Raw genomic sequence first — 23,882 nt, 5'->3', positions numbered from 1 at the left:
ATGGTGAACACTAAAGACTCAAGAACCCAGAAGACAAAAAAGCCACACACAAACCATAACATTATGATTTTAAGCCACTTAAAATATTTATTAAAAAAAAAAGGCTTAACTCATGATTTTTGAATGTTTGGGATCTTCACTACTGTAGTCAGCTTTGAATGACCACTCACTTTGGGTAGGCTTTTTAAACCACACAGCATGGCTGTAGCGGGAGAATGGAGGCAACTAATTTTTGAAGACTGTGCCTTTCAGAAAAAACGAAGTTTGCATGAGTAGCATCATTTAAACAGACTTCTTACCCTCTTCTGTAGGGTGAGGTACAAGGTTTGGGAGAATCAAGTGCTGTTTGCTACAGTCCCATGTTTGGCCTTGTGAATGATCACTGAAAGTTCACACAACTCTCACTAAATTTCCAGAAGTGACTGACCATGTACTATGACTCAGGAAGTTAAAATTGTATGGACTTTATGGCATATATGCAAGGCTACTAGTACATTTAATGTCGTCTTCTTATTTGTAAGGCACTCTGACCCACAAGTTATACACAAAAGTAATTTTTATTGAAGATATCATACTTCTGATTCTACCATACCTTCAGGACTATCTTATTACATGCTTCAGGAAAGCAGCAACTTCTTTAAAATGTATAAACACAGACCCTGCTGCAAGTAGACAGGTATTCCAGACCTTTTTCTGTATTTTCAAACACTGACATAAGGAGTAACTGACCACTTCCTTTATGAAAGAAAGCAGACAGCTTAGAAACTGTGTTAAAAAAATTAATAAGTGGTTTGTTTGGTGGGTTGTTTTAAGATTGGAGCAAGCCCTTGATCTTGGATCTATTGTTTACTGGCTTGAGAATCATTTAATAAGTGAAAACAAAGATCCCTTAGGAGTCAAGAGACTGTCTGAAGACAGATTCTTCCTTCCAATACTCTTGGGGTGAGAGTTGCTAATGACTGGATAACTGATAGAGCATTACAAAAATACTGTAGCTAAATTTTAGTTACAAGCAGAACGAAAATAAAAAATCTGTTTTGTTCTGAGCACTTAAAAATTTGGCTCACTGTATTTTTAAATTCAAAGGGAACTCACAGAACTGCTATTTTTAGGCATTTCACATATGAGAGGGGTGTTACCAGGCAGTAAATGCAAGCTCCTAAATATCAAGGGGGAAAAAAATCCCACCCACTTATAAGCTTCGAATAATCATAACATTTCATGGTTAGTTTTTGTAAAACGTGGTTACAAATTAAAGTTCAGTTTTAGAGCAAACAATACAATCCCACCTTTTTTTGAATTACTTTGTCCATTTTCTTACTTTCAGGCTTCATTCCAATCTTTTCTGGTAGCCAAGATTTCTCTTTTGTCTTGTTTATAATACTTTTAAGAACCATTCTTAAAATATTCTTCATGTGCAGAGCAGTAAATAATAGTGAATATAAAATAAAAAAAGTATATAAATAGGTGATGTATAGCTGAAGTCTAAAATAGTTTCTGTGCACCAGCTGCTACAGTGAGTCTACTTAAATGGATGTCCCTTTGGTCTACTGGCATATGAATACAAGTAGTAATGACGAGCAGTGATAAGATGTTCTAATGAAACAAGACAGGCCAGGGCCGTGACAGGAACAAGATATGGAGAATCAAGTTTCACCTAATTAGGCAAACTTGCACTAGGAGAGTTCTACTATCTTACCATTGCGCAATATTCATCTCTGCTTGTGATTATAACAAATGATGGCAAAGATTAAGTATTTCCATTAAATCATTTACAAACAAGGCTCTTTCCATCCTTCTTAGAAACCCACTTACGGTTTTTTGTTAAAAGGTGGCTAAGTTACCCTAAAGAATATTAAACAATTTTTACATTAGAGCCATGCTTAAATATGCTAACAAAGCAGTTCAGAATGAAACAAACAGTCTGTTTGCTTAAAACAAAAATCCATATATACTCATCTCTAAAATGTTATGTTTATATGTATACATACACTATTTCAAGCCCTGTCCATTTCTTGGATGTGGATCAAACAGCTACTGCACAATGACTGGTAAGCTGCATTTACTGCTGCTTCTGTGCCTCAGAGGCCAGAGAGTTGATCACCAACATCCACTCTTCTCAAGCACACAGGATCCACAGCTGCAGGAGACCACCTGTGAATCCAGCTGCAGCTCCATAAAAGGCATCGGAAGAGCTACAGAACATTTTCCAGCCCCTCCATTCCTTGTGTTCTCACACTCCGAGAGCTCAGTTAAAGGCGGAAGAGAAGAGGCTGTGACCAAGTATCCCCACAAGCAAAAATAGGAGCCACCATTGAATCTTACATATCACAGCCTTCTGACATGCTGAGCTACACATCACCAGTAGCTCCTGAAGTGCGTTGAGAGGGCATGGGGGCTGGGAATGGGGAGGTATAAACTGATCCTAACAGGCTCCCTCTCACCTCAGAAGACCTTCATGGGTGACATAGGTCTATCAAAAGAAATTGGGAGGATCACTACAGACCTCCTTTGAGGGACAATGGAACCATCTAATTTGATAGAAAATGTTCCCATTTTCTAGAACTAAAATGTTATCTTTTGATTTTAAATTTATTTGAAGGAGTGGGAAATCTAATTCTCAAAACCCAGAACTGTCACAGATAGCAAATTTAGTCACCAGTAAAGAAGATTGGAGGTTTTTCAAATAATCCATAATTGAAGAGAAGAAATAGATTATGTTAAATAGGTGACATTGTACTAACCCTACACTATGCATACTTGCTCCATTCTTGGAAACAGGGAGCATACTGAATTTGTTAAGAAGCCTTCTAAGAGGTATTGTGATAGAAGCCTTGTCTACATTACAAATGTAGATGCTTCATATCCCAACAAAAAAGGAGGAGTTTTTCCTGCCAGCACAGTAACATCACATCCCTGAACTATATTACTTATGATAACAGAGCTACTGTTTGCATAGCTGCATTTACACTGGGAGTTATGCTGGCAAAACTATGTTGGCTAGGCGGCTTGTGGCTTTGTCACATCCCTCACCAACATAGGTATGCTCACAAAACCTTGTGATGTAGACTTCTCACACACACACCCTCCCCTGCTCCCCCCTTTCCAGTAGGTCTAATTCTAAGTCTGTCAGCCACTCTTCAGTGTTCTTTTAAAGAAAACCCATCAACTAAAAAACTCTGCTACATTAAAAACAAACTGACATCATAAGGATGAATAGCACCTGTATTGAGTGGGTAAAGTCAGCAGTTCTTAAACTATGGACATGCCTTTGGGAGGTGCAGGAATGTGTCAAAAGGAGGCATGAGCTTTTTTTTTTGGTAGCTGGGGCTCCTACAAAAGGGCCATGCACAACCAGGCAGCATGCATAAAGTAGACAGCTAGAGACTGGGCTTGTCTTTCCCTTTGCTGCACCCCCCCCCCCCCGCTTCCCCTCACAGGCAGGCTTGGGCTCACCTCTTCCCATCCCTCTCCAATCCATCACTTGTCATATTGTCACCCTTATTTCTGTGCTGCTGCTGGCACAGTAGTGCCTGGCCTTCAGAGCTGGGTGGCAGTATATGTACTTGGGGGAGAGGGCATAAATGACTACAGACATAAAGAAGGGGGTGAGGTCTGATGAAATAAGTTTGAGAACCATTGGGTTAAATAATGCAGTAATCAAGAGCAGTATAAACTATAGAGCAGTCTCTTCCACTCTTTCCCAAAACCCTGACCCATAGTCGTACGGCCTCTGAATCAGAGCTCTTGGCCCAAGTCACTCATTTGCCTGTAAGGTCTAAAATATCATGATTAATTTGTTTTTTAATATTAAAAAAACCACACCACATACCTAGGACCAATATTAGACCGTGGACAGCAGATGAAGAGGATAGTTAAAAAGAGCTCCCTGACTGGCTAATTCGTTGAAGTCATCAATAAGACCCTACTTTAGAGAGGTATCAGGGTAGGTAGAGAAATTCTTTTGCATAAATTTTTTTCTCCAAAGGGACAGACTCTGAATTTGTTTTAAAAGGGAGAGAGAGGGGTATATACAACCTACAGCAATAGGTTTTGGGATTTGAACTCTGAATTAGATACAAGCCAGATGGATGCAAGGTTCAAGAGGCTCATGAGTCTCTGAAATAGCTATCTTGTGAAATAAAGTCCTTAGTGAGCAAAAACAGTGGGATGGATAACTGCAAGGACAGGACATTCTCTGCTTGTTCCATAATCCAAATTACATAAACCACTCTGAGAAAATACAAGTGTGGGCCCTAATCCTGTAAAGGCATTTTAAACAGGCAGAACCTTATAATCCTCTCGGAGTTCTGCCGAAACCAAGAGGTATAGAAGAGGAAAAACAGTAAAAGTATTAAAATGAAATTTTAAATAGTCATTGGATAAAATGAGTCAAGCATTATCAAGATAAATGAACACAGACAGGCAATGTTTAATAGCCATGGGCTAAAAATAATTACTGAAAGTATGCAATTAAAACAAATACACTGGCAATAGGCAAGGATTAAAAATTAACTTCAAAATAGCAGCAATTCAAAAAGAAAGAACAGTAAGACCTATGCCGTACTACCTAGCTAACTCATGTTTGTTTTTAAACCTTTTTCCTGCGTTTCTCCAAAAATCACATTGACTCCTCCTGTTTTCATCTTCTTGCATCTCATCCTGCACACTTATGAACATATGCATATGAATAAATCAGCACAACATGCTTAAAGTTTGCAGGATTAGTGTTTCAGATTGTCATCTCTGTATTGCAGACTGCCTACTTTCCTTTAAATAACTTTTTTCCATGAAGACGGTTGTTGAGTCTCTCCATTCTTTATTCTTATACCCTTGACTCCTTTGCCTCACTCTCCTATCATGAGATCTGGTTTGCCCATCCCTAGGCTCACCCCCCACCCCCCGACCTCTACCCATTCCTACTGTGGAAGGTCTCAGATAGAAATCCTGTGGCCAGCCAGAGTTCCTCCCTTATGAACTCATATGCCCCTCTTTAAGTTCTGCCATCTTTTTTTTTTTTTTTTTTTTTAAGAGCTAAACTCTACTTCTCCAATTTAACTGAACCCCAGGCCCCACAATCCCAGCCACCTTTGACTCACTTCTCAAACCCTGCTTTCTTCCTGCCACTACTTCTCTCTAAAGAGAATCACAATGGATTTACTTCAGGAGAAATTGACAAAATACATGACCTTCCTCCTCTCTTCAGCTTGCGTTTCATTCCTCCACCCCAATCCGCTTTCTTCCACTAACCCCTCAATATGTTCCAGTGACTCAATTCCGTATCCTAATCTGCCTTGTGCCCACTCTCCTCTGCACCCTTACTCTTCTCCTTAACTTCTCTCCCCTCCACCCACCTCTTTCACATTACAATACAAATATACTTTAGGTTCTTCCACCTTAAAAAACCCACTCTCAACTCCCCTTGCATTTCCAACCACCCCCCATCTCCCTTTCACATCTAAAGTCATTGAACGTGCTGTTTACAATTACTGTCCTGACTTCTCCTACAACTCCATCCTAGACCCTATTGAATCTGGTTTATACTTACTGCACTCAACTGAAACTGCTCTTCCCACATCTCCAGTGACCAGTTCTTAACCAACTCTCAGAACTGGTACTCCATCCTCATTTTCCTTGATCTATCAGCCACTTTGACACAGCCGACCATGCTGCTCCTCTTGAAATCACATCCACTCTTGGCATCCATAACTGTCTCCTCCTGCTTCTCCTCTACAAGCCTTTGTCCTCAGATCTATTCTCTTCTCCCTCTACACCTAATCTCATCCACAAACACACATTCAACTACAGTCTCTATGTGGAGGATTTTTTCCTCTCTCTCTCTCCCCCTACTCCCTCCCCGACCTGTCTCGTTTTGTCCAAACTCAGCCGGTCTCTCTGCCACCTCCTTGTGGATGTCTAATTGTCAGCTCAAACTTAACACTTAAAAGACGAGCTCTGTAAGGGACTGAGGCATAGTCAGACTGACCTAACCATCACAGATGGGCCCAGGTATGCAACAGCCAGGTCCTGTAAGCAAGAGTCAGGCTGAAGTTAGAGACCAGGGATCACAGGCAGCACCAGGCTAGATTCAGGGGAAAAGAATCAGGGAGAGTAAATGCTATTAATACTAGTAGGGCCCAGTTATTCTTGGATGTACTAGGTGACAGGTTTCTTCATCAAATCGACACTGAACCAACAAGAGGTGATACAATTTTAGACTTGTTTTTAGTAAGTAGTGAGGATACCATAGAAGAGGTAGTCATAGGAAATAACATGGAATGAGAGATTGTGAGTTGATTCAGTTTGAATTGTAAGGATAAACAAAACCAGGTCACCAGCTATGGGTTTTTATTTCAAAAAGGGCAGATGTTGGGAAATTAAGGGAATTAAAGTAGCCATTTGGACTGAAGAAGAACTCAAACACTTAAATAAGGAGGCTCGGAATTTCTTTAAAACTATACAAAAAAAAGCTCTCTGAAATTTGCATCCCAAGAAAATCCAGTTGTGGCTGGAGCCTAATAGCCACCCCCAAAAGGTTATTAGGAATAAGCCAAGAGCCTATAGGGAATGAAAAAAGGGATTGATCAGCAAAAAAAGGTACATTATGAAGGTTAGAGAATGTAGGAACAAAAGTCAAGCCAAAATTAACTTTTGCCAAGGAAATTAGAAAAAGGTTTTAGCTGTATAACTAAGAATAAGGAAGGACAAAGTTTGGCTGCTATGCAGTGTGGATGGGAAGGAGATTAAAGATAATCTATGTATGGCTCAAAAACTGAATGAATACTTTGCCTCAGATTTCAGTAACAAGAATATGGAACTTGTGCATGAAGGCAGTACAATTGGAAATGGAAAGTTACCACAGAATCACAGAATCTCAGGGTTGGAAGGGACCTCAGAAGGTCATCTAGTCCAACCCTCTGCTCAAAGCAGGGCCAGAGGCAGAAAATCTTAAAAAGAGTTTAAGGAACTAAAATTGGGTGGGGGGGAGGTCACAGATAATTTCAGTATTCTGGGATGGAAAGAACTGGAACATAAGATTGCTAGTCCAGTAGCTAGGATTTTTAATAAGTCTGTCTAGTCAGGGGTAGTACCATATGACTGGAGAACATCATATTTGTATTTAAGGAAAAGGGGGTGGGGGGGGAGAATGTGATCTGGGCAGTTACAGACCTGTTAATCAGATGTCAGTACTAAGCAAGGTTTTAGAGCAAATTGTGAAGGAAAAAACAATTAAATTAGAGGTAAACGGTAAAGGGAATGGAATGCAACATGACTTCACTAAAGAAGATCATGCCAAACTAACCAGATTTTCTTCTTTGAGTTTTCAGGTAAGGGAAGTGCAGCAGCTCTAATCTATTAGGACTTCAGTAAAGCATTTGACCCTGTACCAAACGGGAAATTAGACAAATTAGGGAAGATGGAGATCAGTGTAGGCATCGTAAGTGGAGCAGGCAACAGGTTGAGCTGCAAGGTAAATCATCTGACTGCAGAGAGGTTACTAGTGGAGTTCCTCAAGAATCGGTCTTGGCACCAATCTTATTCAATATTTTTGTTATTGACCTTGACATAAAAAGGTAGGAGTGTTTGCTGACACAAAGTTGGGAGACATTGTCAGTACAGAGGAGGATCAGATTATACAAGAAGATCTAGATGACCTTGAAGACTGGAGTGACAGAAACGGAATGAAATTCAATAGTACAAAATGCAAGTTCATGCACTCAAGGTCTAATAAGAATTTCTATTACAAGCTAGGAGCTCATCTGTTGGAAGTGACAGAGGAGGAGAAACTTGGGTGTGTGGGTCAGTCATAGGATGACTACAGCCATCAACATGATGCAGCTGTGAAGGCGGCAAATACAATCCTGTATAAGGCAAGGCATTTCCAGTAGCAATAAAGTAATATTAATGCTATCGTCTTGAAGATCCTCATTTGGAATACTGTGCATAATTCTAGTTATTCATGTTCAAGAAAGATTAAATTAAACTGGAACAAAGCACAGAGAAGAGCTACTAAGATGATTGCAAATAGTGGGCCTATCCTATGAGGGGAAGCCACAAGAGCTAAAAAAGGGATAGGATTGCAGAGTGGATTAAAAAAAATTATTTAAATCAGATTTTTGATAAAGTGTTTTGAGGGAAAACCTATCTTAATTAAAACTATTATAGCTCAAAGATCTCATCACAGATTAGGGATTATAAATACTAATTCTATTGTATTAGATATAGTCATGTAACGTTTAAGAAAAGTTTTTTAAATGAGTTCCATTAGTTCATGGACTAGGGACCTAATCTCATGGGGTTCCACAGGCTTCTGTATAGATTTAGGTTAATCTTTCTATCTATCCAATAGGACCTGGTGCTCAGTCTAGAAGATACCATCAGAGATACTTAGATTTGCAGTTCTCAAACTCATAATTTGACTCTCCACAGGTAACATGCTTGTTAACAGCAGAAATGTTTTTAAACAGAGGTGAGATAACAGACCTCAAATTTGTCCCTCTGCAAATCTGTGTACACAGTCAATCCCTTACCTCTCTAGGCTCCAGCCTATACTAGATCATTTTAGGTTTGCTATAGTTTAAGCCGCTGTTGCAGCCAGTGTAAAAATTGCAGCATTTGTTGGGAAACATCAAGTCACAAGACACACTTGGCCTACAATAGGAAAGGCAGATATATAGCTAGTTTGGCTGGTTTTATGCCAAGAATTCTCCAATGCTGATGGAATCGCTATCTGCCTTCGCAGGGCAGCTCTCGGGTCCTTTTCTGTCAAAGAAGGAGCCATGGGTCTGGCCCAAAATTCTTCCCTTCTTTCAAGACAGAAGAAAAATGGTAAGTTGCAGAATAAAGCAGGTAAGCTGCAGCATTAAGAAGTTAGAAGACAGCTAACACAAATAGAACATGCTGTCATGTCAAGTGAGATGGTGTCTGATTTATCAACTAGTCTATGGGTGTGGCTCTAAAGTAATTAAATTGAAGCTGGCCTGATTGAAGAGCAAAGAGTAGGTCTCCCACTACATATCTTTCACACTCCAAAGAACAGGATTCAAACATCTTCTCCAAAGCTTACTACTATTTTTGTCCACAGTTGTCTATGAAAAAAAGTACTGCAGACATGCTGAGAAATTCAGAGCTGCATGCAGAGATGCTTTCTTCAATCAATATTACAAGATACTTTACATAAAATACCGTGAACACTAATGATCTTTTGTTTTGGTTTTGAGCCCCAATGTTAGTTAACACACTAGCTAGTCTTCAGAACATCATAACAAACAGCCTATGAAATAAAAAACAAGCACTGGTAACCAAAGAGAAGCAGGTGTTTTTATATGCCTTCATAAGGCACAAATAAAGATCAAGCTTCACTTATTTCCCCATTATTAGTTCCAGTGGACTTGTAGTTAATTTTTATATTATTTAAAAATGACTTCTCTCAGTGTTTATCCTAGTTGACAAAGTTATCTGAATACTAATTAGTACCTGAAGAAGTTAGAAACATTATGCTTTCATATTTTACTACTAAGACTGAAGATCTGAAGCATCCACAAACTAATTGTTATCCTCTTGGGTATGCAAACGAAGGCTGCCTGCAAGTGGATCCTGGTGCACTATGGTATAAACAAATCAACATATGGATTGGACCACCCAAGATCCAAGTGGTCATGAAGCAAAGTATTATTGGTTACATTCATATGCATCATAACCACACAAGTCAGAGATGCCAATTTCCCATGCTACCCACCACACATCTTTGCCAGATCCTGAGTCAACCCATCATCACGGCCACTCTTCCAAAGGACATCAAGTATAGTCCCAGGTTACCAAAACAATGTTTTCCCCCTGCTCTCAGTTAACCCCTTAAAAAGATTTTGGTTACATTTCTCCCTTATTCTTGAACAATTAAAATTTAGCTGCTTGCAACCAATCTATTCATGTGTTCAAAAATAGAAGGATGAGTCTTTATATATGTCTTCATCTTCAACAGTATTACAAATCTAGGTACTTCACATATTCTAAAATTTTTATTTTTATTCAATAAGAAACCTAAAAAGCCCATTTAATTTTAATTAAAATTAAGATTAAAATTCAAGTTATGCCCACTAACTCTATCCCTACAAAATTCTGGCAATATCCCAGGATGTAACTGAAATCTGCAAAACCTAGTCTTCACGTATTGACACTATTGCTTTATTTACCCAGCTCAAAAAGAAAAATGATTGAGCCAAATAATGTCAACAAGTTAGTTTTCTATAGCCTGTTTCCAAATAATGCTTCTGAAGTAAATCATTTCAGAACCGCAAGTAGACAACATTAGGGATAAGAATCAGTAGACCAACAGGAAATGGAGAAACACACACACACACACACACACACACACACACACACACACACACACCCCTCTCCTAGTTCAAAGTTACCATCCCCTCATACATAGCAGTCTGTTGCCCAACTGAATGGCACAACAAAGTTAAAGTAATAAGCTCTTAAGAGGTGGAAATGAAAGTAAGAGCTAGTCTAAAGAACACTATGTCCACATACAAACACGAGTTTCAGAGTCTGGGTCAAATGACTCATGCCCATTGCTGGCTTTCAAGCTATGTCTCAGAGTCCAGGCTAGGAACTAAGAGCCGGGACCCTGGGGAGGGCCAGTAGAAATCCCAGTGGGAAACCTGTGGAGAAGCCCAAGCTACGTGGCAGCCTGGCTTGGAACAGAGACCTGGTGTCAGGCTTTCTTGTCAATTTCATAGCTCCAGCATAGCCATGAAGTTGACAAGACAGCCAATAGCTGATGTAAGTAACACAGTGCCCTATCTACACCAAACAAGCCCTTTGTTGTGCAGGTGGAATTATAATATTAGTGTAGTAGGCAGGAGCAAAGCTATTGTGTACACACTGACATAGTTAGGTTGACATAAAGCAGCTTATGTCAACCTAACTGTGTTGTGTAGGCCAGGTCTTGGACTTGCTGACTCAGGTCTTTTTTGCAGTGTAAACATACTCATAGTAAAACCAAGAAGATATGGAAGAGCAACAAGAATAGGCATAAGTCAGGATGAATGCAGTACTGCCAACTCCAAGCATTCAAACTGAAACTGAACTTAAGAATGTCAAGTTGACATATGTATCTCTAGACTGATTAGAATAAAGAGTTGACCTTTTACTCAGAGGAAGTGTATATTTATTCTGATTTAAATTAGGGTCAAGCCATGCCCACATTAGACTTTTTGGAACATATAAATTCAAAAAATAAAATATAGGTCATAGAGTTGCAGACTATAGCGTTAAGTGTCTCAGCATTCATCTGAAAACCAACTTCATATAAAATCCTGCAGGTACTTAATACAGTAGGAGGCTCTTTTGGGAAAATTTTGTTTAAACAGTTCAGTTATATATGCAGTAGTTGAGATTTTAAAAAACCCACACGACCACATGCATGCACACACACACACCCATACCTTCCGCACCCACTCCCACTCCCATTTGGGTTCCAGATTGCAAGTAACTACTAAACCTTCCTATTATGAACAGATTATATATACTTAACCACCACACATTTTCCAAAAGGAATACAATTTCAAATACTACCATACTAAGTTGCAAAACACAAAAGGAACAAAAGAACACAAAACACTAAGTAACTGATTCACCCTCACAAAACTACTAAAATAAAAAAAATAAAAAAAAAAACAAACACACACACACACACACACACACACACACAATTAAAAGGGCACCTTAACTTTAGATCCAAAGTTGAGGTTTCATCCTAACCACCATAGGAGTCTATCCAGACAAACATCTGAAGCCCTCCAGACCACAAAAACTACAGATACTGGCTGTCAGCAGACCAACCTATCCAAGATAAAAGTCAACACCTAGGCCAAAAAGAAAAGTTCCACAGAACAAACTAGGAGTTACTTGATGAAGATGGGGGGGGGGGAAATCTAATATTCATCTCTATGTACCCCACGCATCACAACTTCTTATACAACGTTTTTCTTCCCTGCCATTCTACTGAAGGTGCACAGCCCACAAGTATTTATTCCCAAACCATAGGATTGAAATAACATCCCTGCATAGGATGTGGAGGCAAGAACTGACCAACAACTACCTAGAAATCAAATGGTACATTGGAGGAATACTTTATGTCTGTAGCTGAGCTCTACTGTAGCAACTCCTTTCCTACACAAGAAGAGATGCAACTGGGGAGAAAGCATTCTTCCTCTTCTTTCACCTTGTAGACACTGGTGAGTAGAAAAGGCAAAGGGCTGGCAGTAATCTGCAAGGTCATATCACTTTGAAGCTATCAGCCAAGGAGAAGTACTCTAATTGCATATCCCGTTTAAGATGTCTTCCCCAGTTAACTCCCTCCCCCAACCCCACAAACCTTCAGTTCTATGTCACCACCAGTTATAAAACTCCCACCCCAAAGAGTGGGCAAACCTGAGTTCCTATGTAATAATTATAGGCTAAGAATTACACAGTTGCTATTGGAGCACAGGGGTGATGGAAAAGAAAGGTAGTCTTCTCAAAACTGGTTATTGTCAATGTAATTGCAGCTACAGGAATACGCACAGCACTTTTGGAAGTCAGATGGCTATTTTAACCTGTAAAGAGCCACATTAGCTTAGATGATGAAAGGGTATCAGATAGTTACTGGTTTTGTACATTTGGCCTTACCACTAAGATCAAATCAGACATATCAAAAAGATGTTTTTACTTTTTTGGTGAAAGTAGGTCAGTGATATCAACTATTTAATCAAGATATACACATGTCCATTTTTTACAGAGTACTTTGGGAGGGGGACTACAGTCTGCAGAATCACAGAATTTTTGTATTTATCACACAAATTTCTAGCTGGAGACCCAAAAGTTTACCATTTTTGCTCCTGAATAATATTACCCAGCTGAGCAAAACTGAGACTTATGGCATTTTGTCCATTTCCCATTAGTAGGGTGGATTAAAATTTTATTTGAATTATAATACGGTTTGTTTTTTTGTTTTAAAGAAAAATAATTTTAAATCTGAATTTGATACAAAATATGTCAAGGCTTAAAAATAAAGTATGTATTCTGAATCAAGGAGCCTTATCAAAAACTGAGTTAAAGATGGCAGAGAAAAATACCTAGCGTGAGGTCAAGCTTTATAAATATGGCACAATTGACCATGCACTGCATTAAGGGCTTGCTTTGTTTAATAAAATAAATTTTATATGTTGTGCTCAATTAAGTTCCAATTACCATCCTAATTCAGTTCAACACATCACAAACAAAAATCTAGTAAATAAGCAAAACAGAATTGTACATTTCAGAAAATGGTGAATGAAGAATAAGAACCTTGAAATATTAAGCTACATAATTGTATAAGTAAATATATACAGTTATAGCAGACCCTACTAGGCAGCAAAAAGATATTCCAAATCCAGTGTAAAGGCTGTATTTAGTTGTTAAAATTAAAAAAAAAAAAAACAAAAAAAAACAATCAAATTCTTGTAATGTTACACCAACCACTGGGAATGCACATCTCTTTAGGAAATACTGTAACTGAAGTATGAATGAAAAATTTGATTGCCTTGATTATAAATCTGTCATTTATTTGGTAATTTAAAATCTATTTAAAATCGCATTTAAAATCAATTCATTCACTCTGCACCATTACTACAGGGAAATTCAACCATGCAGGACCAACTGAACAGTTACTCTTGTATTCCACCAAGGCCTGGTCTATACTACGCGTTTAACGATTTTAGCAGTGTTAAACAGATTTAATGCTGCACCCGTCCACACAACGAGGCCCTTTATATCGATAAAGGGCTCTTTAAACCGGTTTCTGTACTCCTCCCCAACGAGAGGATTAGTGCTGAAATTGGTATTACCGTATCGGATTAGGGTTAGTGTGGCCATAAATTGATGGTATTGGCCTCCGGGCAGTATCCCACAGTGCACCAATGTGACCTCGGAGACACTGGCCAAGTAGACAGGAAAAGCCCCGCAAACTTTTGAATTTCATTTCCTGTTTGGCCAGCATGGCGAGCTCACCATCACAGGTGACCATGCAGAGCCCATCAGCACAGGTAACAATGCAGTCTCCTGAGACTCAAAAAAGAGCTCCAGCATGGACCGCACAGGAGGTACTGGATCTGATTGCTATATGGGGAGAGGACTCTGTGCTAACAGAACTCCGTTCCAAAAGACAAAATGAAAAAACATTTGAAAAAATTTCCAAGGCTATAATGGAGAAAGGCCACACCAGGGATTCAGTGCAGTGCAGGGTGAAAGTTAAGGAGCTCAGACAAGCCTACCAGAAAACCAAAGAACAAAACGGAAGGTCCGGGGCAGGGCCAAAAACATGCCACTTCTAGGGGGGTCCGCCACCACTACCCCACCCCTGCCCGTGGATTCCGAGGTGGGGTTGGTAATCTCAGCCATGACTGAGGATTCTGCAGATGGGGAAGATGAGGAGGAAGAGGAGGAAAAGCTTGCAGAGAGGACACAGCACTCTGTTCTCCCCAACAACCAGGAGCTTTTTCTCACCCAGACGGGCTTATCCTCCCAGCCCTCTCAAGTCAGTAGCCCAGACAATGAAGCCATAGAAGTGACCTCTCGTGAGTGTACCGTTGTAAATATAAAATATTGTTTAAAAGCAAGCGTTTGATTGATTGATTTGCCCTGAGGACTTGGGATGCATTCGTGGCCAGTACAGTTATTAGAAAAGTTTGTTAACATGTCTGGGGATGGAGTGGAAATCCTCCAGGGACATCTCCATGAAGCTTTCTTGGAGGTACTCCAGAAGCCTTTGCAGAAGGTTTCTGGGCAAGGCAGCATTATTCCATCCTCCATAATAGGACACTTGACCACGCCATGCATGTAGCAAGTAATCTGGTATCATTGCATGACAAAGCTTAGCTGCGTATGGTCCCGGTGATTGCTGGCATTCAAGCAACATCCGTTCTTTATCTCGCTGTGTTATCCTCAGGAGAGTGATATCGTTCATGGTAACCTGGTTGAAATTCAGGAATTTAATTAAGGGAACAGAGATGGCCATTCCTACTGGCCTGTTTGCCTGTTGCTTAAAATAAATCCTTCCTTGCAGGTAGCCAAGTGGGTGGGGGAGGGGGGAAATGGAGGGGGGGGTAAAGAAGCTGAGCTTTCTCGCATTTGGCTAGCGGGGATCTTCCCTGCTACCAGCCACGCGGTGGGGAGAGGGGTAAAGCGATCATCCCAGAGAATTGGATGGGGGGGGTCGTTTCTGCTACTGTATGTTAACAGGAAAGAAGCAGCACTGAACGGGCTTTGCTTGGTATTTGGGAAAGGAGGGCACTGTGTATATGAAGGCTGCAGAAGCCGAAAGACAATGGCTTACCACGGCCGCATGCTAACTGAATTCTGCTGCCTGGACCTGCGTCTGTGAGATCTCTAACACCAGAGCTGCAGGCACTCAATATTAAGATGCAAAATGCGACCTTGTAGTGAAAACACACGTGCTATGCAAGGTGAATAGTGTTGTTCACTGTGAAAGTATAACCATTGTTCTGCAAAATGTATCTTTTTAAATACTTCTCTCCCTTTTTTACCTCCCTCATGCAGTGGCAAATTTTTCAAGCCTCCCTACTCCATCCCGAAGGCTATCTCAGATAAGGTGGAGGAAAAAAAAAGCCATGAGACAAAATGTTCTTGGAAATCATGGAACTAACCTGCAATGAAAGAGCTCATCTGAATGAGTGGAAGGACGTGGTATCAAATTACAGGAAAGATGCCAGTGAACATGAGGACAGGAGGGACAAACATGATGAAAGGTGGCAGCAGGAAAATCAGAGGAGGCATGATGCAACGCTGGGGTTGCTGCGTGATCAAACTGACATCCTCCGACGTCTGGTGGAGCTTCAGGAACAGCAGCAGGGTCACAGAGTGCCGCTGCAGTGCCTGTGTAACAACCCTCACCACGTTCCATATCTTCTTCACCCAGACGTGTAAGAACGTGTGGGGGAAGGCTCCGTGCACCCGCTCACTCCACCCTCGTGGACAGTCCAACCAAAAGGCTGTCATTAGTTTGAAATATTTTTAGTGGCCTTTGCCTTCCCTCCTATCCTCCTCCCAAACCCCAGCTGGGATACCTTGTCAGTTCTCTCCCTCTTTTTATAATGACTTTTTAATAAAGAATACATGATTTTTAAACAATAGTGACTTTATTTCCTTAAGCAAGCTGTAATCGAAGGGGGAGGGTGGGTTGCTTAAAGGGAATGAGTCAATCAAGAGGGGGCATTCATCAAGGGGAAAAAAAAAAAACAACACAGCAGTCACACCGTACCCTGGCCCGTGATGAAACTCTATTTCAAAGCTTCTTTGATGTGCTCTGCTTTGTGGTGTGCTCTTCTAATCGCCCTGGTGTCTGGCTGCGCGTAATCAGGTGATTTGCCTCAACCTCCCACCCCAGCATAACGGTCTCCCCCTTACTCTCACAGTGATTGTAGAGCACAAAGCAAGCAGCAATAACAATGGGACATTGGTTTGACTGAGGTCTGAGCGAGTCAGTAATGTGCGCCAGCACACCTTTAAACAGCCAAATGCACATTCTACCACCATTATGCACTTGCTCAGCCTGTAGTTGAACAGCTCCTGACTACTGTCCAGGCTGCCTGTGCATGGCTTCATCATGAGCCATGGCATCAAGGGGTAGGCTGGGTCACCCAGGATAACTACAGGCATTTCAACATCCCCAACTGTTATTTTCTGGTCTGGGACGCAATTCCCTTGCTGCAGCCATTTAAACAGAGTAGTGTTCCTGAAGACACGAGCGTCATGAACCCTTCCTGGCCATCCCATGTGGATGTTGGTGTGTTATAACCTTATTCCCAGATCTGGACCTTAGCGTCCAAAATATGGGGGTTAGCATGAAAACCTCCAAGCTTAGTCACCAGCTTGGACCTGGTACCTGCTGCCACCACCCAAAAAATTAGAGTGTTTTGGGGCACTCTGGTCCCACTGAAAAACCTTCCCTGGGGACCCCAAGACCCAAATCCCTTGAGTCTCACAACAAAGGGAAATAATCCTTTTTCCCTTCCCCCCTCCAGGTGCTCCTGGAGAGATACACAGACACAAGCTCTGTGAAACTACACAGAGACTCCCCCCTCTCTGTTCCCAATTCTGGAAACAAAAAGTACTTTCCTATTCCCCCCAGAGGGAATGCAAAATCAGGCTAGCAATCCAACACACAGCTCTCCCCTTGATTTCTTCCTCCCACCAATTCCCTGGTGAGTACAGACTTAATTTCCCTGAAGTAAAGAAAAACTCCAACAGGTCTTAAAAGAAAGCTTTATATAAAAAGAAAGAAAAAATACAAATGTGCTCTCTGTATTAAGATGATACAACACAGGGTCAATTGCTTAAAAGAATATTGAATAAACAGCCTTATTCAAAAAGAAGACAAATCAAAGCACTCCAGCACTTATATTCATGCAAATACCAAAGAAAAGAAACCATAGAACTTACTATCTGATCTCTTTGTCCTTACACTTAGAAACAGAAGACTAGAAAACAGAACTACTTCTCCAAAGCTCAGAGGAAGCAGGCAGACAGACAAAAGACTCAGACACACAATTCCCTCCACCCAAAGTTGAAAAAATCCGGTTTCCTGATTGGTTCTCTGGTCAGGTGTTTCAGGTGAAAGAGACATTAACCCTTAGCTATCTGTTTATGACATGGTGAAACGTCCCTTGTGATCCATCAGTGCTTGCAGCACCATGGAAAAGTACCCCTTGAGGTTTATGTACTGGGTGCCCTGGTGCCAAGATAGGGATATGGGTTCCATCTATCGCCCCTTCACAGTTAGGGAATCCCATTGCAGCAAAGCCATCCACTATGACCTGCACGTTTCCCAGAGTTACAACCTTTCGTAGCAGCAGCTTAATGATTGCTTTGGCTACTTGCATCACAGCAGCCCCCACAGTAGATTTTCCCACTCCAAATTGATTCCCGACTGACCGGTGGCTGTCTGGCATTGCAAGCTTCCAGGGGGCTATTGCCACTCGCTTCTCAACTGTGAGGGCTGCTCTCATCCTGGTATTACGGCGATTCAGGGCAGGGGAAAGTAAGTCACAAAGTTTCATGAAAGCGCCCTTACGCAGGCAAAAGTTTTGCAGCCACTGCGAATCATCCCAAACCTGCAAAACTATGCGGTCCCACCAGTCTGTGCTTGTTTCCCGGGCCCAATATCGGCGTTCAATGGCTAGAACCTGTCCCATTACCAGCAGGATCTCCAAAGCACAGGGGCCCACGGTTTGAGAGAATTCTGTGTCCATGTCCTCATCACTCTCGTAGCAGCACTGCCGAAGCCGCCTCCTCCTCACCTGGCTTTGCAGGTCCTGGTTCAGCATAGACTGCATGAGAATGTGCAAGATGTTTACAACATCCACAATTGCAGTCTTGATCTGAGCAGGGTCCATGCTTGCTGTGCTATGGCATCTGCACAGTTCAGCCAGAAAAAAAGGCGTGAAACGGTTGTCTGCTGCTTTGACGGAGGGAGGGGTGAGGCTGTACCCAGAACCACCCGCAACAAATGTTTCTTGCCCCGTCAGGCACTGGGATCTCAACTCAGAATTCCAAGGGGCACGGAAGACTGCGGGAACTATGGGAAAGCTACGGGATAGTTACCCACAGTGCAACGCTCTGGAAATCAACGCTAGCCTCAGTACATGGACACACACTGCCAAATTAATGTGCTTAGTGCAGCCACGTGCACTCGACTTTATACAATCTGTTTTACAAAACCAGTTTATGTAAAATTGGAATAATCCTGTAGTGTAGACATACCCCAGGATGTGGCAGAGTAAGGAAGAAGAGTTTAGAAGAAGGGGAGAGAAACGGTGTACAAATGGCAAGAAGATTCTTAGTGGTAACCTCTTTCTGGAGACATTATCCTCCATCTTCCCTTTGGGGGGAGGAGGGAGAAGGGGGGAAAAAAAGAAGCATGGAGGGAAGGTAGAAAGGAATCACGCTTCCCCATCAAGTTGAGACATTTTAGGAATCAAGGATGAAATCCAGTTTCAACCAATTAACTGTCAAGTTTACCATTTAATTCCTTGATATCTGATCACTGTGAGTCAACAGACCAGTCTGATACAGATTAAATTAATATTTCTAAATTTCTCAAATTTGCTTGTTAAAACTAATACTGGAACAACAGATGTTATTAACAGAACTACACTGTGTGGTTAAGTGTATCTTCTTGCAAACATGTTTTTGTTTGCTAATTATTCAAAAACTATTTCATGAAGGAGCAAGCTTTCATTAATCTGATGTCTAGGAGCTCCCTAATACAATAAATTAGGGCACTAACCGTCCACTCCTGAAAAATTGTGACTCAAATTTTTGAGCCTAAAGTTAAAGTAAGTCTGGTCCCATTCCAGTCCCCCAGATCTGCTCACAAAACTAGATCACTATACAAACAGAATTTGGTATTTGTGACATTTTTCTAGAGGTCCAGAAGTAGACTATCCAGGATGTGCTAGATCAGGATTGAGGTGCACTCTCAAAAAAAGGTATTCAAGTACACGTGTCTATGTTATGACAGATTCAATTAAGTATTATTTCATTACCACAGGATTCTCTCAATTCTTCAGAAAGGATAACAAATCTAATATTTCAGAACTTGGATTTAGCAACTTCCAGTTTTCAAAACAGCTGTATCTGTTGCAAGGTAATTTGTTGTATTAAAAGACATCAATACTAAAATACTTGAGGTAATTTTTACAAACAGAGTTATCGCAAGACCACCACAAGCAACTGCAATTTTTAAAAGTAGCCTGGAGTGAATACAAAACATTGAGACTAATCAAATGGCCTAGAAAGAGTATAATAGTGCAAACACTGCATTTCTGAAGTTAGCATATGATTTTTGGACCGGGAGAAAATGTCAACAGGCAATGACAAACAAGTATATTTAATCAGAGACTGCAATGACCTTCAATTTACATGTTACTATTTCTGAAGCACAGAAGCTGATAAAATTACCAGTCATTTTTTCCTCTTCTCTAAAACTGCACAACATCCATAGGTTTATGGACTAGGAACATAAGTACAACAAATCAATTACTCTTATTGTGACTGGTTTTGGTAAATCTGTTTTACAGGAGGTTTTTTTTAAATCTTAATGGACTCCTTTTGTATTTGGCAGCTGAAAATCAGAAGAAAAATAGATAAAAAATAAATGTAAAGATATCTCATGGTATACACCATCTTGTATGGGTCAAAATGAAAATTTAGATCCAATTTACTCTTAGTTTCTGAATTCTCTCTCAAGCTTGGACAACAGAAAGTCAGTTTTTACTCAATTTCACTTCCATATTCTCACTGACAGCAGTGTGGAAGAATTTTAACTTAAAAAAATCTTTCAATTCTAATTCAAGAAAACAGATAAAAGTTCATATTGGGTGTTTTATTTTGTAGAAGCTAGTTTTTAATAACCCAAATTTGAACTTGAAATCGACAAATAAATATGGCTGTTTGTCACTCAAGTCTCAAGAGTTAGCCACAAACCTAATACCGGCATCAAGCACAACTCTCTCCTGACCACTGCACCAAACCCACATGCCATCTCCACTCTTATGCCGTGAGAGGCAAACTAATTTGTTTATTTAACTTTTACAAACAAAACAACATATCTCCGCACTGAAGCTGCGAGGAGCAGAGAAAGGAGACACAGGAGAGAGATCCTGCCATCCCGAAATGGAGAGGCTGGCGATATAGCTGCTCCGTGCATTCTTCCTACCAGACAGGCACATGAAGCCGCTTGAGAAACGACCAAAGCTGTACTCTTTGAGAGATCTCTTATCAACCCTTCTTCGCAGGAGGCTGATGAAAATGCGTTTAAAGAAAAACAAACGAACGGGGCTTCACGAAGAAAAAGCCAGCCCACGCTGTAACCGCTGAGGAGCCACAGGGCTCGAACCTGCTCCCCACGGAGGAGCAGCAAATTACTGTACCACCGAAGCACGAGTGGTCTCCAGAGCGGGGAGACCTGCCAGGCGGCGCGGAGCGCGAAGCCCACAGGGTGCTCAGCCCGTCACGGGCAGGGCTGGCTGTCAGACGCACTGCCCCGAGGAGGCTGGGCAGCCCCTCTGCCCAGCAGGACGAACGGATGGGGCAGACGATGCTGCCGCCTCTCTCTGAGAGAAGCCGCCCCAGCCAGGCAGCGATCGCGGGTGATATGGGGCCTCCACGCCGGTCGGCGGACATGGGGCATTTCAGCCCCCATGGGGGGAGGTAATGGCTGGGCCCCCCTCCCCCACCGGGAAGTGGCCTACACCGGGAAGGGGGGGGGAGCTGTGGTGCCGAGCGCCCTACCCAGCCCCACCGACCCAGGCAGGGAAATCAGCACGGATTCGGCTACAGGCTAAGAGCGCAGCCTCCCTCAGCGGGAGATCAGGGCGCCCTGGACGAAGCGGGTCTCGCACTTACCGGCATCATCTCTGGAGCGGTTCCTGAGCCGCCGTCGCTCCCAGCCTCCTTAGCTGCTGCGCGGGCTGCTTCCCTCACCGGCCGGGGGAAGCGGAGACAGCGACGACAGGCGCCTCTCGCTCCCCCACAGGCCTCGCTCCCCAGTGGCTACTGCCCACAGCGGGAGAAGATGAAGGCGGCGGTGGCAGCCGGGCTCCACAGCCCCTCAGCTCAGCGTTACCTGCTCCGCGTCCCCCGCCGTTCCGCCAGGCCAGGGGTTAACGACAGCGCCGCCTCCCCATTGGCCGGGGCGGGACGCCTCGATCGAGGGGGGTGGACGGGGGAAAGGCATGCGCGCGCACACACGCGCGCACGCGGGCGCGCTGGGCCCTTAGCCCACGTGACACCAGCAACGCGCGCGCGCGTGCTCTCCTAGCGTTGTTATTATCCTCTCCCCCCCCCGCCCCCGTGCACCTAGCGTCCCCCCATCCCTGCCTTTTATCGTCAGGTGTCCCAAGCCTTCCCCCTTCCTGTCTTCTGCGCCCGCCTTGTGCTCCCACCCCTCTCCCGCCCTCTGCTGCTGGCCTGCGTCCGCTCCTCCCCGCATCGACCGGCCTGTCCTAATTCCCCATCCCCAGGGCTCGGCCCGCTACCACCTTTCCTCACGCTGCTGTACTGGGCCTGCTCTGCCTCATTTTCTGCTGACGCCGCACCCCTGGCCTGCTGCAGGGGCAAACTAGGCCCCTCCCGCCCTGTTCCCATAGCAGCGGACCTGGCCTGCGGCTCCCATCTCCCGGGCAAACATCTTCCCCTCCCACCCCCCGCTTCTTGCCATGTTCTGTGTTACTGTTGCTTCCCACCACTGGCCTGGTGCGCTAACAGGCGCTCTGTGCTCCAGGCTCTTGCACCAGGAGGGCTGTAGGAGAAAGGCCACTTTAAAGGGCCCTTTGCCGCAGCGCAGCTGACAGTCTTCCCACAGACGTCACCCGCTGCTGGAACGTGGGGAATGCGGATTTGCAGAGGCAAGGTCCTCAGAGCGTCCCCATCCCCGTCTCCTCCTGGCCTATGCTGAAAGCACTGAAAGCAGGCTGCAGCGACAACTGCAGGAGGAAGCCGGACGGCCCTCGCTGAAGGTGGAACCCTGCTGATCGGCGCTCTCCGGCGGTGCAAGAGTGCGGCATGCAACGTGAAGCCTGAAGGACAAAAGCATCCTAAAGCAATACATCAGAAGTATAAAATAACATAGAGGATGTTTAACTGTTACAGGAAAAAGAGGAAATGAAATAATCCAATAGTATCGCTTTATTTCTATCACCCTGGGCATCCTACAAGATCATGAAAACTACACTGCCGTTGAAACCGCTAGCTGCTGTCCGCCAAACAATAGTGCATAACAATAAGGGAAGAGAAATTTAGCCAAGGACACCGGTGTAATGATTCTGTAGTGCTTATTGTTCACAAATAGTTTCAAAGGCTTCTTTGGAAATGACTTCACGTAGCTTATAAACATTGTTTTGTTTTGCAGAACTGTAAAAATAAAGTTACTTGACAGCTCAGAAGATGTTAATCTGTTATGCATCAAATCAGCAAAATAAGACTATTCCATTACATATATACAAATATATGGTTATGTAAGTCTTATCAACATTTCTCTTAGTCTAGAAAAAGATTAATTACGTCCTACTGTTGGATCTACTGTATGGATAAAAAATCCTCTTTTGTTTGATCTGCTAATTTCTCTGTTCTTCATTTCTTTCAAAGTATACCATGTACGTTGTTTGTCAAGAAACTGTATACTTAAATACATGAGAAGTAATTTTTAACATGTTAAATAGAGTAGGCTGTTAAAGCGTAAGTTAAAGCTTTTTAGCTGAGAGAGCCAGCTGGAGATTTGATGACTCTTAAAAATCCTTGGAGCCCACAATCCAACCAAATAATATTTTGTTTTGGTTCTGCAAGTAGAAGAGAGTGGGCTGCAAATCCTAGACCCAGGTCATGTGATAACTTCAGCTGCTTATGTAATAGTGCATAAATTTATTCAGATCTTTTAGCAGCCTTAAAAAGATAGTTCATAAATATAAAATATTAAAAAATTGCATTGCGTGTCCATATGTCTCAATGCATCAGTTCTCAGCTCCGTTTAATGTTGTAATATGACAGAGTTACCACTTTTGAATAAAATTGTCCAGCTGGACAAACCTGTTAGCATCATAACGCAATGTTTTGTCAACCTAAAATTATTTTGCAAGTACTATGCAACGTGCTTCTAGCTGACAGTAAGATGTGAGACAGTGGCAACCTTGTAAACAAATTCCACCTTACACACAGGTGTAGGCATAGGAAAGACTAGGGTACTGGGACATAAGAAAAAGACAAGTTCAGATTTACTCAGAATTGCTTTATTAATCTGGAGCTAGGCAGACCTAGAATAAAATAGGCTATAAATTACT

The 23,882-nt window shown here is 42.4% G+C and overlaps 1 protein-coding gene across 4 annotated transcripts in view; it reads right to left on the bottom strand.

Moving 5' to 3' along the window:
• The window catches only part of PPP1R13B (protein phosphatase 1 regulatory subunit 13B), a 131,066-nt gene extending 109,267 nt beyond the window's left edge, over nucleotides 1–21,799 (bottom strand). For 2 of the 4 annotated variants that reach the window (XM_030558642.1, XM_030558647.1), the window contains exon 1: nucleotides 1,290–1,430. In XM_030558642.1, coding sequence (XP_030414502.1) covers nucleotides 1,290–1,415 — 126 coding nt within the window. In that variant the 5' untranslated portion in view covers nucleotides 1,416–1,430. Of the gene's footprint in view, nucleotides 1–1,289; nucleotides 1,431–21,453 lie in introns of those variants that run through there. The other 2 variants (XM_030558645.1, XM_030558644.1) reach the window with 2 other exon arrangements.
• Between the last annotated feature and the right edge of the window lie 2,083 nt (nucleotides 21,800–23,882).

This window comes from Gopherus evgoodei, chromosome 4, assembly GCF_007399415.2.
Source record: "Gopherus evgoodei ecotype Sinaloan lineage chromosome 4, rGopEvg1_v1.p, whole genome shotgun sequence".
NCBI classification, from domain to species: Eukaryota; Metazoa; Chordata; order Testudines; family Testudinidae; genus Gopherus; species Gopherus evgoodei.
The sequence above is the reverse complement of the archived record's forward strand: the minus strand, read 5'-3'. Positions and strand labels throughout refer to the sequence as shown.